The following is a 17344-nucleotide window of genomic DNA, read 5'->3' as shown; positions in this document are numbered from 1 at the left end:
GAAGAGAAACATGCAAGAAAAAGCATTCTGAAGATCAGAGAATGGAAAAGTATATTAAGGGGAAGTTCCACACGCATGTTAGGTAGACTGAAGTAGAGGGATATGTCAGATAAGTGAAGGGTAATAATCAGAGAGAGGACTCAAATACCAACATAGAAAATTAGGTGGAACACATTTAAGTCAATGTAAAACGATCATACTGTGTGCTGTGGGAGTAACAGCAAATCTCACTAAAGGCACACACTAAGCAGCCTTGCATATGCACCATTATATAAACTCTTCCTAAATAATGGCAAAATGCCCAGTTAACAATGAAGAATCAAAACATTGTGTGAATCCCTTAAGTGGTGTTGGAGTTTAAAATAAATGTGCGTACCAGGAATAGCTTATGAAAGGCCAGCTAATTGACCATGAACAGCCTTTATGTCAATCCGATATTACTTTTCTCTGGGGCCTTCTTTTCCTAGCGATATCTAAGCCATTCTTGTCTACTCACTGTCCTGGAATGAATAACAGACATCTCCTCAATCAGTGACCTGAATTTCAAGGGATTTGCTGCCTATGGGAATTTTCAGTACTCCAAATGTGGTCGTTGCTTTCTCACTGAAACTGGGAAAGTTCAAAGCAAGATAAATGCAAGAGGATAATTGGACATTTAAAAGAGTATAAAGCACAAGACGCAAGAGCAGAAGTCGGCTCTTCAGCCTATTAAATCTGCTCTGCCATTCAATGAGATCATGGCTGATTGTTAATACACAATTCCACTTTCCTGCCTTACCTCCATAATCCTCAATTCCCTTACTGTTTAAAAATCTCACTCAATCTTGAAAATATTTAATGACCCAGCCTCGACAGCCCTCTGTGTTGAAAACTTCCAATGATTCACTACCCTGTGAGAAGAAAGTCCTCTACGGAGTGACTCCTTACTTGAGATTATGCGTTCTGGACGTAGACTCCCACAAGAAAAAACAACCTCTCTGCATCTTTCCTGTCAAATCCTATAAGAATCTTATATATTTCACTGAGGTCTCCTCCCAACCTCTCCTCATCACAACATTCCCTTCATACTCAGGATCAGCTTCATGAACCTTCTCTGGTATGCTTCCAATTTTCTTCAAAAAGAGTTATCAAACTTCACAGTATTTCAGATGTGTTCAGCCTGGATCTTTCTATAACTTTAGCAAGACAACACTTGTTTTATACTCTTATTCCCTTTGAAATAAGAGCCCACAATCCATTAGCCTTCCCTAATCTGAAGAAAGGGCACTAAGGAAATGTTAGCTCTGCTTTCTCTCCACAGATGCTGCCAGTCCTGCTGAGTTTCTCCAACAATTTACATTTTTACCTTCCCTATTTGCCTGCTGAATTTGGTGTTAACATTTTGAGTATCATTCATTGACAAGCACCCAAAAATCCCTCTGTACTGCCGCTTTCTACAGACTTTCTCCATTTAAATAATATTCAGCTCTTCTATTCTTCCTGCCAGGGCAGGCTTCCTGTACACGCTTAAAGCAAAGCATGTCAGGTCAGCTTTCAATACTAAGCATTTTGAATGTCCTAGCGAGCAAACTGCACTCTGATGAACACACAGTATAGTACTGTGGAATGAAATGTACATAATTGTCCATTAGAGACAGGAGCAGTAAGAAGTACATAATATACAGCATGTGAACTTGTTGATGCATCAAACTCACCCCTTTGATAGATTGTGTCCAGAAGAACATAAGAAATAGAAGTCAGATTGTCCAATTTGACCCTTCACATCTTCAAGCCATGTCAGATAACAGTGATCTTCTAGCTCAATATTATTTTGCTCTCTTTCTATCCAAAATTCAATTTTCGCAGTTTTGAAAATACTCTGAGCAAAAATAGACTGAGGACTAGTTTCCAAAGATTCACCAAGCATATTTCTCATCTCATTCCCTTATCCCCAGACAATTCCAAACAAGGGAAACATTTTTTCAGCATCCAAACCATCGAGACCCTTAAAGGTTTGGACTGGTACTTTCTGTTGACCTATTTCGCTGCTTATATTCCCTGGAGTTTAATAACCTGGCTTTTCTGGAAGTCTGACCTTCATATTATGGGTCCTGAACTTAACCTAAATTAACCTGTGCACTTGGAACCTGATAGAATGGACTAAGAACAATGAGCAACATTGGGATCAAGTGCGAAACAGGCATTGCACGGGACTCAATCAGGTTCCTGCCATGAAGCGACAGGTGTATTTCACACTGAAGTTAAAATGATGAAAGATGTGTATGACTGTCAAATAAAACCCACACAGAATCCCCACACACTGACGAATACAAATTGGCTGCAAGAAAATGCACGACTAGCATTTCCCCACAGACATAAAAACAGGTTTAAAACAAGCACATCATACATCTCAAAGATCTGCTGAGCCAGAAACATAACATTTAGCTTCCATTTCCACTCTTATCATGCTCTTTACTTTCCCTTCAGATGTGCTAAAATGACTGAAGGTCACTGGTTTCTGTGTTTCCTTCCCGAAGCTTAACTCGACTTCGCTGTCTGAGCTGAGTCGTAAATTGTGATAATGTGTTTGCTGTTGAGCCCATGACCTACGTCAAACTTCCCCCTACTGCGCACAGAGCAGGTTGTTCACTCTGGGCTATACATGCACTGCTCAAACTCCCAGACCCTTTCTCTGACATCTATTGAGCAGATTCATGACCTGGCAATCTCAGTGCAGTTTCTGTCCAATGATCAGAGTACCAGACAAAACTGGGACTAGATATTGGTCTTAGGAAGGAATGTAAATAAAGCATTATCACATCCATTGCCAGACAAGGGAGTCTGTGGCTAAGCCAATATGCAATGCCCATCCCTAATTGTCCAGAGGGCAATTAAGACATTGTTGTGGGTCTGGAGTAACATGTAGGCCAAACCAGGTAAGGATGACAGATTTCCTTCCCTAAAAGGAATTTTGAGCCAGATGGGTTTTTCCAACCATCAACAATAGTTTCTTGGAAATCATTAGTCTCAGTTCCAGATTCTTTTTAATGAATCCAATTGCCACCATCTGCCATGGTGAGATTTAAATCTAGATCCCCAAAATATTATCTGAGTTTTTGAACTAATAGTCCAGCAGAAATACCACAAGGCTATTACATCCCATCCTATGAATGTTCAATCATGGATACAGTTCCACTACACTTAACAGAGAATTGTAATACTGCAGAACTCTCTGCACCTACCATGCTGTTCATCTTGGATGATGAAGAGCCTGCTCTTTGTCCCTTTAGGCTGTGCAATTCTTCAACTCGCCCGTCTCTGACTCCATGGCTCAATCGCCGTCCAGACGTGCCCTCAGAGGATGACCTCAGGCGCCTCTCCACCCACTTCTCCTCATGGCGCGGACTGAATGTCCTGTTCACAGTCACTGCAGAAATGAAACCAGACAGAATGGTGGTCATCTTAACAGGCGAGCGTAGCTGTACAGAGCAGGGTTATAAAGTGCTTAGTTACTGATAAGACAAGAGCAAGGCAAGCTACAGACTCCACTGGTCAAGTAGAACTTGGTAATGAGAAGGAATCCTATGGCACATTATCAAACCAAGTTGAGATAATTTATGAATGGCACTGTAAATCCAGCAGAGAACTTGCATTTAAAATTTTGACCCTCCAGTACAAGTTAAGGGGAAGTAATCGCCTCGTGGTATTATTACTAGAAGATTAATCCAGAGACCCCAGGTAATGACCCAGGTTCAAAGCCTACAATGACAGATCGTGGAATCAATAAAAATCTGGAATTAAGAGACTAGTGACAATGATTTTTTGGGAAAACCTACCTGGTTCACCAATGTTCTTTAGGAAAGGAAATCGGTCATCCATATCAATTTAGCCTACACATGACTCCAGACTGAAAGCAATAGAGAATCATGGAGTCATGCAACATGGAAGCCTCCAGGTAGTTAGGAATAGGTAATAAATGCTGGCCCACACCCCATGACTAAACGAGAAAAAAAAAGCTGAGAATTTACATCAACAAATACAGGCTTGTGGTCCGTTTCTGAAATTCATGTTCTACTTTATAAGAGCCATTTTCAAGATGCGGGCATCACTAGCAAGGCCAGTATTTCTTGGCCATCCCTAATTCTCTTTGACAAAGTGATGGTCAGCTACCTCTTGAAACCTGCAAGTACCGCAATTTGCTGCAATAAACAGGAATGCTCAGGCCACCTCCATTTGTAGAAAACCACACTACTGACAATCAGGCAGGGCAGGACCAAACCAGGTAAAGAGTGCAGGTTTCCCTCCTTTCAGGGCATCAGGGAATCAGATGGGCTTTTACAGCAATCTGTGGCCATTGATGAGACTACCTGTTTATTTGTAACAAGAAAGCACTCTAGTTATATTCAATTGACTGAAGTTAAATTTTATTGAACAATCCAAATACAAGCCTCTGAGTTATTCGCATGGGCCTCCATGAGATCTTCAGTCTCATAATACAGCCACTGTGCTGTCATGGATTCATTTTGTGCAAGACACATAGGCCGTAGGACCATAAAATGGAGGAGCAGAATTAGGCCATTCGGCCCATTGACTCTGCTCTGCCATTTGATCATGGATGACATGTTTCTCAATCCCACTTGTTAGGGACCAGATTAAACCTCCTCAAAACGTATTAAGATGATATCCCAACTTTTTATTTTTCAATACAAGCGTAAGGCATTGTGTTCTGAATGCAGTTTGGTCAAACCTGAAGCAAAACACATTGCATTCTTACACAATAGCTAAGATACAGACAAAATAAGAACTTTTAAAAATTAGCTTAACCATAACTCTATCAAAATACTTAAAATAATTTATATGTTAGCTACCACCAATTAGGTGTTCCAAGATAGTAACATCCCATAAACACACCCTTGGCAGAGGCAAATTCAGTAAAATAGATGGTCTCACATGCAATGTTTCTCCAGTCCATGAAGAAAGACAATCAAGACAAAACTCCGTGAGAGAGAACTCAAATACTTTGCTGTAGCAGGGAGAAATGTATAGGACCTTCCAACCCTCAACAGCTACTCAAAGTTAAATTAAAGTCCTGGTTCTGCAGGAGCTTGAGCCCACCCCTTTATGCTGCTGCTATTGTTCTAACTTTAAAACAAAACTTAAGCTAATATCTTGCTGGGCTCGGAAAAGGCAGTTCAGCTCCAAGGTTTACAACACTTGCTTTCAAAAGAAATGTGACAGAACAAATCCTTCTTAAAGGCATATCTTGTAATACATTCCCCTGTCTACTCCCTAACCAATCTCTAACCTATCTCTGTCATAAAGACACTCGATGACTTGGTCCCCACAGCCTTCAGTTATGAGTTCTATAGAATCACCACCCTCTGGCTAAAGAAATTCTTCTTCACCTCAGTTCTAAAGGGTCATCTCTTCACTCTGAGGCTGTGTCCCTGGGTCCTAGTTTCTGCTACTCGTGGAAACATCTCTCTCCCACCCCCCTTTCTACTCTCTCCACGCCTCTCAGCATTCTGTAAGTTTCAATTAGATCTCTCCTCATCCTTCTAAACTCCATCAAGTATGGACCAAGAGTTCTCAACTGCTGCTCAGAGGAAGTCTTTCTAAGACAGGTTGTTGCTTGCCAGTGAAACTATGTATTATCAGTTTTTTTAAGTTTAAAAATGAATGGTTACTCCTTTATTTATGAACAGAAGTTTTTGTTGAAGTGTGTTGTTGAACAGTGTGGAACGCCAAGATAAGAATGAAAGATTTCCCCCTCCCTTAGCTGGTGTTTCCCAGATTAAAATTGTTTATGTATGTCACAAGTCACTGGGATGTACACACTCCCAATTTATGGAAGGTCTGTGTAATCAGCCTGAGGGCAAAGCTGTGGAAATGCAGATGCAAGTCTTAATGCTACATAACTGAATTTGCAACTCTATAGTAAAGTTCCTCACAATGCACAACTCAATGCAGCTTTGGGGTCCAAGCTGCTACAAGTGCTCAAGCAAAAATCAAAGCTTTTTGTAAATTGATTGAGTTGGCTTGACCAGGGAAATTCTTCTAAGTGTCCAACCTTCCCATCTCCTAATTTGTCTCTCCCTTTGGTTTGTGTGATCAGCAACTTCTCAGCTCATCTCACTGTCTCCCTCCTCTGCATTTCCTGTCCTCTCTTAACCATTGCTACTCATATTCACACCCAGTTGGACTCTCCAATCCAGCCATGACAATCACAGATAACAAAACCTCCAATAAATTCACATCTCCCTTTTCTTTCCTGACTGAAATTCCTTCTGCATCCTCACGTGGCAAAATACATTCTCCCTCAGATCACTTACAAATTTTCAACGGCCTAAACTTCAACCAACTATTAGCCACAATACATTGCTTATTGAGCTGCTCAATCACATCCTCATTGCTATCTTGGATACCATACTGGGAAGGTGGTGGTGAAATATGTGGAAAAATAAACCATCAATAGATTTCACAACGGAAATCTGAAACCTTTACCTGGCCATCAGCTCAGGTAATGCAGGGATCCAGCAGAGGCAACAAAACTACAGATATTAATCAGCATGAGCCTGAAAAGATTAGGAGACTAACATACTTCCAATGCACAATTATTCAAACCGTGTGACCAAACTAAGGAGACAACTCTCAATCACTTTGAGACGTTCTGTTCTATCAAAAGCATTCTCACAGAACCTGCTGGACGTACAGAACAGCCAAAATGATTTCCAAGAAAAGCACTGCACTTCTGACCATTACGCAACATTTACTTCTAAGAGGACACCAGTTTTGTGCCAGTTTATGTTCAACACTGGTCATATACTGCAGGTGATTACTAATGGCTACACTTGAAAATTAAAATCCTTAGCAACTGTTAGCAAAAGCAATATTGGAAGTGAAGTAATTACATTTGTATCTGTGCAGCCAGTTGTGAGAAAGAGGGTGTAATGAACTTAAGACTGGAGAAGTTAGGACTCTTTTCTTTGGAGACTAAAGGCAAACTTGATTTTTTAAAAATTCATTCATGGGACATGGGCCATGGGCATCATCTGTATTTATTGCCCATGCTAACAACATTGTTCTGGGTCTGAAGTCATATGTGTGTCAGATCAGGTAAGGATGGCAAATTTCCTTCCCTAAAAGGTATCTGTTTTAAAACAACTATTACATAGTTACATGATCATCTTCGGTTAGCCTTTTTATATTCCAGTTTTTTTTTGAAAATTTAATTAAAATGTCTTCATTCATAGGATGGGACTTGAACACTTCTCCCCAGAATATTAGCCTGGGGTTCTCGATTACTAGACCAGCAACAGTGCCAGAAGCTACCATATTCCTGTAAATTAAAGCATTCAAAATCATGAAGAATCTGAAAAGATTAAATAGGCAGAAACTATTACCACTTCTGAATGATCAGCAACAAAGGACACAGATTTATATTGGCAAAAGTAACGTGAGCGAGGATTTTTTCAATGCTTTTGGTTAGGATCTGGAATGCACTGCCTGAGATTTTGGTGGATTAGAGTGGTGCTGGAAAAGCACAGCAGTTCAGGCAGCATCCGAGGAGCAGGAAAATTGACATTTCGGCAAAAGCCCTTCATCAGGAAAGAGATTTTGGTGGAGACAAATTCATTCAAAAGGAGTTAGCCTGTTACCTTGCAAAGGAACAATGTTGCTGCTTTTGAGAAGAAGCTAGAAAAAATGGCACTGAGCCAAATGATCAGAGAGCCAATGCAGACAAGATAGGCCAAATGGTTTTATTTTCATTTGTCATAATTCTGAGATTCACGTTCACAATGAAGGTTCTTTCAAAAACATTCCAACTGGTGAAGTCGTCAAACTGGAATCACAAACAGAAATATTCATGGAGGTGCCAGTGAACAGATTGGAGGGATGTCTGAACTGACAGTGTCTTACCTATACAAGGTAATGAGATAAGAACAAACAAAAAGCTGGAGTTTGCTCAACAATTCATGTAGAATCTGCAGAGAAAAACAGAGTTAACATTTCAGGTCAATTACTGAACTGGTTTGACATCAGTGAACCAGATGGGCTTTTACTACAAGTGTTTCATGATCACCATCAGACTTTTGATTCCAGATTATTATTAAAATGCTGCCATCTGCCATGATAGAATTCAAACCCAAGTGCCCACTAAGATCTTGTCAGCTGTAAAGGTGGTATGTTTTATATTTTTGTACTTTTGCTTGGGGATTAAAATGGGAAAAGAACTATTTTAAAAAACAAGAGTTATTGAAGATTAAGGCACTTCTTTAAAAGTAGGTATCTGACACTCATTGTAAATGCAGTTTACACAGCCATTGTTGCAACCAATGGGAAAAGCCTATTTGTTGATGGGCTGGAGCCAGGGAGCTATGTATTAGTGCATCTTGAGCCAGCAACAACGATGTGATTGGCTCTCAGCAGGCTGAATAACATGTGGATGCAAATATTTGAAGCCACTAGCAGCCTGCTCCTGAAGCAAAGGAGCTGTTTGCAGGCAAAATTACCTCAAGCCTGAAAGAAGGGCTTTTGCCCGAAACGTCGATTTTACTGCTCCTCGGATGCTGCCTGAACTGCTGTGCTCTTCCAGCACCACTAATCCTGAAAATAGCCAGTTTATTTCATCTCATCAATTTCTGTAAGCTTTGAATCAATGCATCAGATACCTTTGTGTGTTAAATAGTCATTCTGTACATCCTGTAAAGTACCTGAAGGAAGAAAAATTGAGAAGCAACATTCTAATCAGCAAAGGTTAATCTCAGCTGGATCACGAGCTGAATGAGATAACAACCACCTTACCAGTTTCCTCTCTGATTGGTGAAATAACTAGAGACAACAGGTGTTGAAACAGGGAGTGAGGAGTGCCTCATAAGGTGCTGGATGCAGACTGAACAGGAGCTTCCAAGTGGAGATTGGATTAGCTATTGTTGGGCTATGAAGAGTGAGCAATAAATGGATTTGGGTATTTTACATAGCAGCCTGTACAGAACTGGTGAGCTAAATGGTGTTCCCCAATGCTGTACGATTCTAAACTTCTATGGTTTGGCTTCTACTAACTCTAATTCTTTCTAAATCTTATCCATTATAAGACCATAAGAAATAGGAACACAAGGAGGCCATTCAGCCCCTTGTTCCTGCTCTACCATTAATTAGGATAATGGATCATGGCTGATCCAACATTCCTCACATCCAATTTCCCAACCTTTTTCTATAACCTTTGATCCCAATGCTAATCAAGATCTATCTATTTCAGTCTTAAGATGTTGTGAAACTTGAAAGGGTTCAGAAAAGAATTACAAGAATGTTGCATGGATTGGAGGATTTCAGCTACATGGAGAGGCTGAATAGGCTGGGGCTTTTTTCCCCTGGAGCGTCACAAGTTGAGGGGTGACTTCATAGATTTTTATAAAATCAAGAGGGGCATGGATAGGGTAAATAATCAAGGTCTTTTTCCTGTGTTGGAGTGAGTCCAGAACTAGAGGGCACAGGTTTAGGGTGAGTGTGGAAAGATTTGAAACAGACCTAAAGGGAAACTTTTTCACACAGAGGGTGGTGCGTGTTTAGAATGAGCTGCCAGAAGAAGTGGTGGAGGCTGGTACAATTACAATTTTTGAAAGGCATCTGGATGGGTATATCAGGGGAAGGATTTAGAGGGATATGGGCCTAGTGCTGGCAAAAGGGACTAGCTTAGGTTAGGATATCTGGTCTGCATGGACAAGTTGGTCCAAAGGGTCTGTTTCCACGCTGTACATCTCTATGACTCCATGACTTAAAGCTCACTAGTCTGTAATTTCCCACAATATCCCAGTTGCCTATCTTAAACAAAGAAACAATGTTATCTATTCTCCTGTCCTCTGAGACCTCCCCTGAGACTCAAGAGAATACAAAGATTTCATGTAAGGACCCAGCAATTTCCTTATGTGCCTCCCTCAGTGTTCTGGGATAGATCTTCTCAGGTCCTGGGGTCTTTCATTAAAACACCCAATACCACCACCTTTTTTAATACTGACATGCACTTGTGAAATAACTGTACCAAGGCCAGTATCTCAACAGCAAGTCATCTTTTGTTTAAATATGCACAGTACATGGGCTCTGACCAGCAAACTCAAAGCCAGTCCCCAGACTGAGTGGACCTTCTGAATCTTCTGTTTATATCAGTCAGCCAGGGCTCCCTGATTGAGGTTGGTAACCTGGGCCAATCAGCGATCTCATAGTCAATAAGGACACACTGAAGAGATAATTTTATAGCTTCAAAAAAAGTCTATTTTAAAAAAACTGTTATCCTATGTTTATTTACAACTGACTTCAATGCAAGGCTGTCAATCACTCTGTTTACTCTGTCACATGAGCTCGACTCCAGAACCTCTTTCACCTGTGTCCAGTGAAAGTTGACTTTCACTCTCATTCTTACATCTTTTTGCTCAAAGTTAAAATTCATTGTGGAGAAGAGTAAGTTTAATGTATTCAAAATCCATTCACTTGGGCATAGTTTAAATCTGTTCAAAAAGAAAGTAAGACGAGGATCTGTTCAGTGTCACTCGCTTTAATGTGGCCCGTAACTTTAACATGTTTTTCTGCCCACAATACTCTCAAATGCTTTTTTCAATAAACTTGTATACAAATATTTTGAATATAGATTTATATTGTACATATAAATAAAATGACAAATAAGAAACATTCACTATATAGTTCAAATGGTACAAGTTGTATATTTAATCTTTTTGAGTAGTCACATGCATGGATCAGAGAATCTAAAATAGATTATAAACTGCTAAAAACATACTGATGATGCCAGCAGAACTGACTGATGCACATGAAGCTGATTTTTATTTTGAAATTCTAACTTCACCTCTCTTCACATGCCCATCTTGTCCTCCCCAAATCCGGGTTTAATTTCCATTGTCACGAATGGACTGTGACTCCTTATCTTCCAAAGCAGAAATGAATTACTTCCAAATCTCAGCCACACAACTAGTTTCCGTGAATGATTAGCTCCTCTAATCAGAAAATGATGACATAAAATTTGCACGCTGCCTCCCTCTCTGTATCCTACAGCATCTGGCAAGAATTCCAATTAACTGCTTAACAGCAACACTCCTTCAGCACGATCCATGCACAACCATATGTATGCTGGTGTGTAAAAGAATTGACAGAAGGGTGGAGGTTGCTGTATCCTTACTGTTATTGACATGGTGAAGACATAAGATATAGGAATTAAAGTTTGAGAACTGAAGCTATCCCAAATCTATTACTACTTGGAAAATGCTCAAATAATTATAGAGTATGGTATTTTCACACAAATGTCATTCTGACAATTGGATCCTACTTTAGAAATAGAGACATGTACAAGATCATGTCAAAATCTCCTCTTTCCCTTACCACATCACCTCCTCCACCCTCATCACAATATCACATCTATCATATGTTTCATGTCTTATCTCTAAAGTCAGTTAAATGGAAAAATGTGAGTTAAAAACAATAAGAAATTGTTTCTAAATGAATACTGATTCTTAATTTTTTGATGGCCATGAGTTATTGTAAATTAAGGCAGCAATGAGTAGAATTTCTGACTTCTATCCATAAATTGCATCAAGCCAAAGGAGTTACTTAGCAGGATTGTGATATATATAAAGTGTATTTTCTCCCATTCTCTTTTCTCTCTCTTGTTTTCCTCCCAAGTCAAATTTTCAAAATCCTGAGAGTGAAGCATTATAGTTGGGACTGTAACATTACAATTGACTGTAAATCTTGGAGGGAGTTAATTGTATATTCTCTTCTATTTATTTGTTCTAAAATTTCCAAATTGTAGAGTCACAGAATGATGCAGTACAGGAGCGCATTCTGCCCATTCCACTTAGGCTAGTTCCTTGAAAGAGCTATTCAATTAGTGTTACTTCTTTGCTCCCTCAGAGTCATACAGCACAGAATCATTTCAAGTAATTAACCAATTCTCTTTTGCAAGTCACTATAAAATTTCTCATGCTTTCAGACAGTGCATTCCAGATTATAATTTCTGCGTTAAAAACTTCTGTCACTGGAGTAGTTTCTCCCCATCTATTCAATCAAAATCTTCCAATATTTTAAACACATCTATTAAAATCTTTGTTTCAAGTTCTGCACTCTGAAATCTCAGCTTCAACAATCTCTCCAAGCAATGAAGCCCCACATCGCCGGTATTATTCTAGGGAATTTTCTTCTTTTAACATAATAAGTTTTTTGTTAATTCATGGAATGTGGGCACCACTAACTAAAGTTAGCATTTATTATCCATCCCAAATTAAGAATCAACATTCCTATGGGTTAGGTGAGGAGGACAGCAGATATTCTTCCCCTGAAGGGCATGAGTGAGCTGGATGGGTTTTCCCCCTTAATAATCAACAATGGTTATACCGTCATCATTAGACTGACTTTTTAATTCGAGACTTGTATTGAATTCAGATTTCACTGTCTGCTATGGTGGGATTCAAGCCCATATTGCCAGAATAGGAGCCCAGGTTTCTGGATTACTGTCCAATGACATTGCCACTACACCATCACCTCCCCACATGCTTTTCAAAGTGTTGCGCCAGGACTAAATTTTGAGTTACTCGAGAATTTGTGAGCCGAGGGTGGCGTAATATGTGCCATTCTGGTCATTTTACATACGAAAAGGTGCTGGCTAGGCTTCAGTTACATGAAAGGTTCCTGATGAAGGGCTTTTGCCCGAAACGTTGATTTTCCTGCTCCTCGGATGCTGTCTGACCTGCTGTGCTTTTCCAGCACCACTCTAATCTAAACTTCAGTTACTTTCTGTACAGCAGAGATGGATGAGGAGAGACCTGATTGAAGTGTATAAAATCGAAAAGGGACATGCACAGGGTAGATAGGAATTAACAGTTTCCCTCAACTGAAGAGTCAATGGGGGTGGGGGGAGGGAGCAAATAAATTTTATATGAAAACCAGGAAATTTGGAGGGGATTTGATTTCACCAGAGGGTGATGAGAATCTGGAATGCACTGACTGGAAGGGTAGCAGAGGCAGGAATTCTCACAAACTTTTAAAAGTATGCAGATGAGCACTTCAAATGTCATAACATTCAAGACAACAGGCTAAGTGCAGGAAAGTGGGATTAATGTAGATAGAGTGGCAAAGACTCAAAGGGCCAAAGGGTCTCTGTTGTGCTGCAGGACTTTATGGAGTTAGTCACTGTTGCTTTAAATCCAGTCAATTCATCGTGCATCATTCAATGTATTTCATTATTTTAAACTTTTAATCAACAGCCTAATTGGGCTCCCAGTGGTAAATTAGATCAAGCAAGTGAAATGGTGCTATTTATAAATTATTCACAAAAAGCTGTCAGCGCTCAAAAACTGTGATCTTAGCATTTTGTCAACTGCTGTGAGGTGGACAATTACGTTGTGTGTATAAATAAGATGTATAAATGCAGCAGACCTGCTGATTTGAAGTCTTTCACACTTGGTTGGTTCTTCCAACTCAGTGATGTCAAAGTTGCCCAACCATTAACTAAGAGAACATGTGGGTGATCTCTTCACCTCCAATAGCTGCAAAGGTTATTAGCAGCCTTCGTGTTTGCTTAATCTGTGTTTTGTGGGGCATTGACAGATAGATCAGTTCTCCTTTGTAAGCAAGTGGTGTCTTTTAGAGCTCCCTCCTTCCAAATAGAAGATATGAACATTAAAATAATAGCTTGTTTATAAGTACAGTGCAAGACTCACTCATACAGGACCTTGCATCTATTCTTCAACTACTGCAGGATAAATATTAATATTTGCTTGCATCTCAAGATAATTACAGCAATAGTTCAAAAACAGTGAACTTCAACTTATTAATTCTGCCTGAATGTTGTCACATTTTCAACTTGCCATCCTCTCCAAATTATCTTCACAAGTGCACTCTCACGAGTCTGAGCTTATTAAAGTGAGATCTGTCCCTTACTACCTTTAATTCCCAGCTAAACTCCTGCAGTGTGCAATTAACAGCTAATTTCCCATTTGACACCACAGAGTCAGCAATTGCAACAAAGATCATTTGGCCCATCATACTTCCACCTGTTCTACAAACAGCTATTTGATTTTTGAATAATTATTCATGCAATGAGAATCTCACTGGCCAAGTTTTTGTTGTCCTTCATTGGGTGGTGGGGCCCTGTCTTCTTGAACTGTTGCAGTCCATGGTGTGGCTTGGACAACCACTGAGCATTTAGGGAGGAAATTCCAAGATTTTGACCCAATAACAGTAAAGGGACAGTAGATGTCATTTGGACAAAGGGAGAATTCATAAAAACTAAATCGATGGGATGTGGGCTTTGCTGGCTGGGCCAGCATTTATTGACGAGCCCTAATTGCCTGAAAGTGAGCTGCCTTTTTGAACAGTTGCAATGCCTCTGATGTAGAGACTTTCAAGACTGTTTAGGGAGTTCAGGATTTTGACCCATGATACTTCAGGAACAGTGACATATTTCCAAATTAGGACAATGAGTGGCTTGGAGGGGAACTTGTGGGGTGGTGTTCCCATGCATCTGTTGTCCTCGTCCTTCTAGGTGGCAGTGTTTGTGGGTTTTGAAGATGCTATCTAAGACATCTTGGTGAATTTCTGCAGTGCATTTTGTAGACAGTACACACTGCTGCTGCTGAGCATCAGTGATGGAGGAATACGAAGTGGATGTGGTATCAATCAAGTCAGAGTCAGAGTCAGAGTCATAGAGATGTACAGCATGGAAACAGACCCTTCGGTCCAACCAGATATCCATGCCGACCAGATATCCCAACCCAATCTAGTCCCACCTGCCAGCATTCAGACCATATCCCTCCAAACCCTTCCTATTCATATACCCATCCTCGTAAATGTTGCAATTGTACCAGCCTCTACCACTTGCTGTGGCAGCGCATTCCATACACGTACCACCCTCTGCGTGAAAAGGTTACCCCTCAGATCCCTTTTATATCTTTCCTCTCTCACCCTAAATCTATGCCCTCTAGTTCTGGACTCCTCCACCCCAGGGAAAAGGCTGTCTATTTATCCTATCCATGCCCCTCAATTTTGTAAACCTCTGTAAGGTCACCCCTCAGCCTCTGACGCTCCAGGGAAAACAGCCCTAGCCTATTCAATCTCTCCCTATAGCTCAAATCCTCCAACCCTGGCAACATCCTTGTAAATCTTTTCTGAACCCTTTCAAGTTTCACAACATCCTTCTGATAGGAAGGAGACCAGAATTGCAGGCAATATTCCAACAGTGGCCGAGCCAATGTCCTGTACAGCCACAACATGACCTCCCAACTCCTGTACTCAGATCAATAAAGGAAAGCATACCAAATGTCTTCTTCACTATCCTATCTACCGGAGAGTCCACTTTGAAGGAGCTATGAACCTGTAATCCAAGGTCTCTTTCTTCACCAACACTCCCTAGGACCTTACCATTAAGTGTATAAGTCCTGCTAAGATTTGCTATCCCAAAATGCAGCACCTCAGGTTTCTCAGGAAATAAGGGAGGCTATCAATTTGAAAGAGAAGGCATATAAAATGTCCTAGATCAGCAGGAAACGAGAAGACTGGGAAAGCTTTAAAGGTCAAGTAAGATAAAACATAAGGAAAAACTAGCACAGAATATAAAGACAGATAGCAAAAGTTCCTATAAATATATAGGATGAAAAGGAGTGTCATGTGATATGATAAAATGGCAAAGCATCGACTAGGTATTTTGTGCTGGTCTTCACAGTGGAGAACACGAATAACATGCCAGTAATTGACAAAGAGACATTGGTAGGTGAGGACCTGGAAACAATCATTATCACAGAAGAGATAGTGTTGGTAAAGCTAATGGAGCTAAGGTCTTGATGGAATGCATCCCAGGGTACTAAAAAGGATGTTGGGAGAAATAGCAAGTGCACTCTGGGGTAGTTCCAGCAGATTGGAGAACAGCAAATGTGATGCCACTGATTAAAAACGGCGGTAGACAAAAGATGGGAAATTATAGACTGATTAGCTTAACTTTTGTAGTGGGGAAGATGCTTGAATCTATTATCAAGTAAGAAATTGCAAGGCATTTTGACAGAAATTGTCCCATAGGGCAGACATAGCATGGGTTCATGAAGGGCAGGTCATGTTTAACTAATCTTTTGGAATTCTATGAAGACATTACAAGCACAGTGGACAATGGGGACCCAGTAGATGTGGTGTACTTAGATTTCCAAAAGGCCCTCAACAAGGTGCTGCACAAGAGATTGCTGCATAAGATAAAGATGCATGGCATTACAGGTAAAATATTAGCATAAGTAGAGGATTGGTTGACTAACAGGATGCGAAGTGTGGGAATAAAGGAGTGCTATTCTGGTTGGCAATCAATAACTAGTGGTGTGCCTCAGGGATCAATGTTGGGACTGCAATTATTCACAATTTATGTAGATTATTTGGAGTTAGGGATCAGATGTAGTGCGTCAAAGTTTGCAGATGATACTAAGATGGGTGGCAGAACAAAGTGTGCAGAGGACTGTGAAACTTTACAGAGGAACACAAATACTTTAACTGATTGGGCATAGGTCTGGCAGATGGAATGCAATGTTAGTAAATGCGAAGTCATCCATTTTGGTAAGTGGTACAGTAAAAAGGACTATTACTTGAATGGTAAACGATTGCAGCATGCTGCTATGCAGAGGTACCTGGGTGCTCTTATGCAGAGAAGGTTGGTCTGCAAGTACAACAGGTAATTTGGAAGACAAATGGAATTTAGTTCTTCATTGCTAAAAGGATAGAGTTTAAAAGCAGGGATGTTATGTTGCAGCTATATAGGGTGCTGGTGAGGTTACACCTGGAGTACTGCATGCAGTTTTGGTCTCCTTACTTGACAAAGAATGTACTGGCACTAGAGGGGGTATAGCAGAGGTTCACGAGGTTGATTCCGGTGTTGAGGAGATTGGCTTATGAAGTGAGACTGAGTACACAGGGATTATATTCATTAGAATTTAGAAGAATGGAGGGGGCGGGGGATTCTTATGAAGGGAATAGATAAGATAGATAAAGGATGGTTCCACAGGCAGATGAAATTAGGGTAAGAGGGCATAGCCTCAAAATTAGGGTTAGTACATTTACGACTGAATTACGAAGGAACTTCTTCACCCAGAAGATTGTGAATCTCTGGAATTCCCTGCCCAATGAAGGAGTTGACATTACTTCAGTAAATGTTTTTCAAGGTAAGATAGATTTTTTTTGAAAAACGAGAGAGAGAAAGAGAGAGAGAAAGAGAGAGAGAAAGAGAGAGAGAAAGAGAGAAAGAGAGAGAGAGAAAGAGAGAGAGAGAGAGAAAGAGAGAGAGAGAAAGAGAGAGAGAGAAAGAGAGAGAGAAAGAGAAAGAGAGAGAGAGAGA

At 40.3% G+C, this 17344-nt stretch overlaps 1 protein-coding gene across 9 annotated transcripts in view; it reads right to left on the bottom strand.

Moving 5' to 3' along the window:
• ccser1 (coiled-coil serine-rich protein 1) overlaps nt 1–17344 on the bottom strand; it is a 1299391-nt gene that overhangs the window by 1076268 nt on the left and 205779 nt on the right. For all 9 annotated transcript variants that reach the window (XM_043674391.1, XM_043674392.1, XM_043674396.1 and 6 more), the window contains one exon: nt 3222–3406. In XM_043674391.1, coding sequence (XP_043530326.1) covers nt 3222–3406 — 185 coding nt within the window. The remainder of the gene's footprint in view (nt 1–3221; nt 3407–17344) is intronic.

This window comes from Chiloscyllium plagiosum, chromosome 32, assembly GCF_004010195.1.
Source record: "Chiloscyllium plagiosum isolate BGI_BamShark_2017 chromosome 32, ASM401019v2, whole genome shotgun sequence".
Lineage (NCBI taxonomy): Eukaryota > Metazoa > Chordata > Chondrichthyes > Orectolobiformes > Hemiscylliidae > Chiloscyllium > Chiloscyllium plagiosum.
The sequence above is the reverse complement of the archived record's forward strand: the minus strand, read 5'-3'. Positions and strand labels throughout refer to the sequence as shown.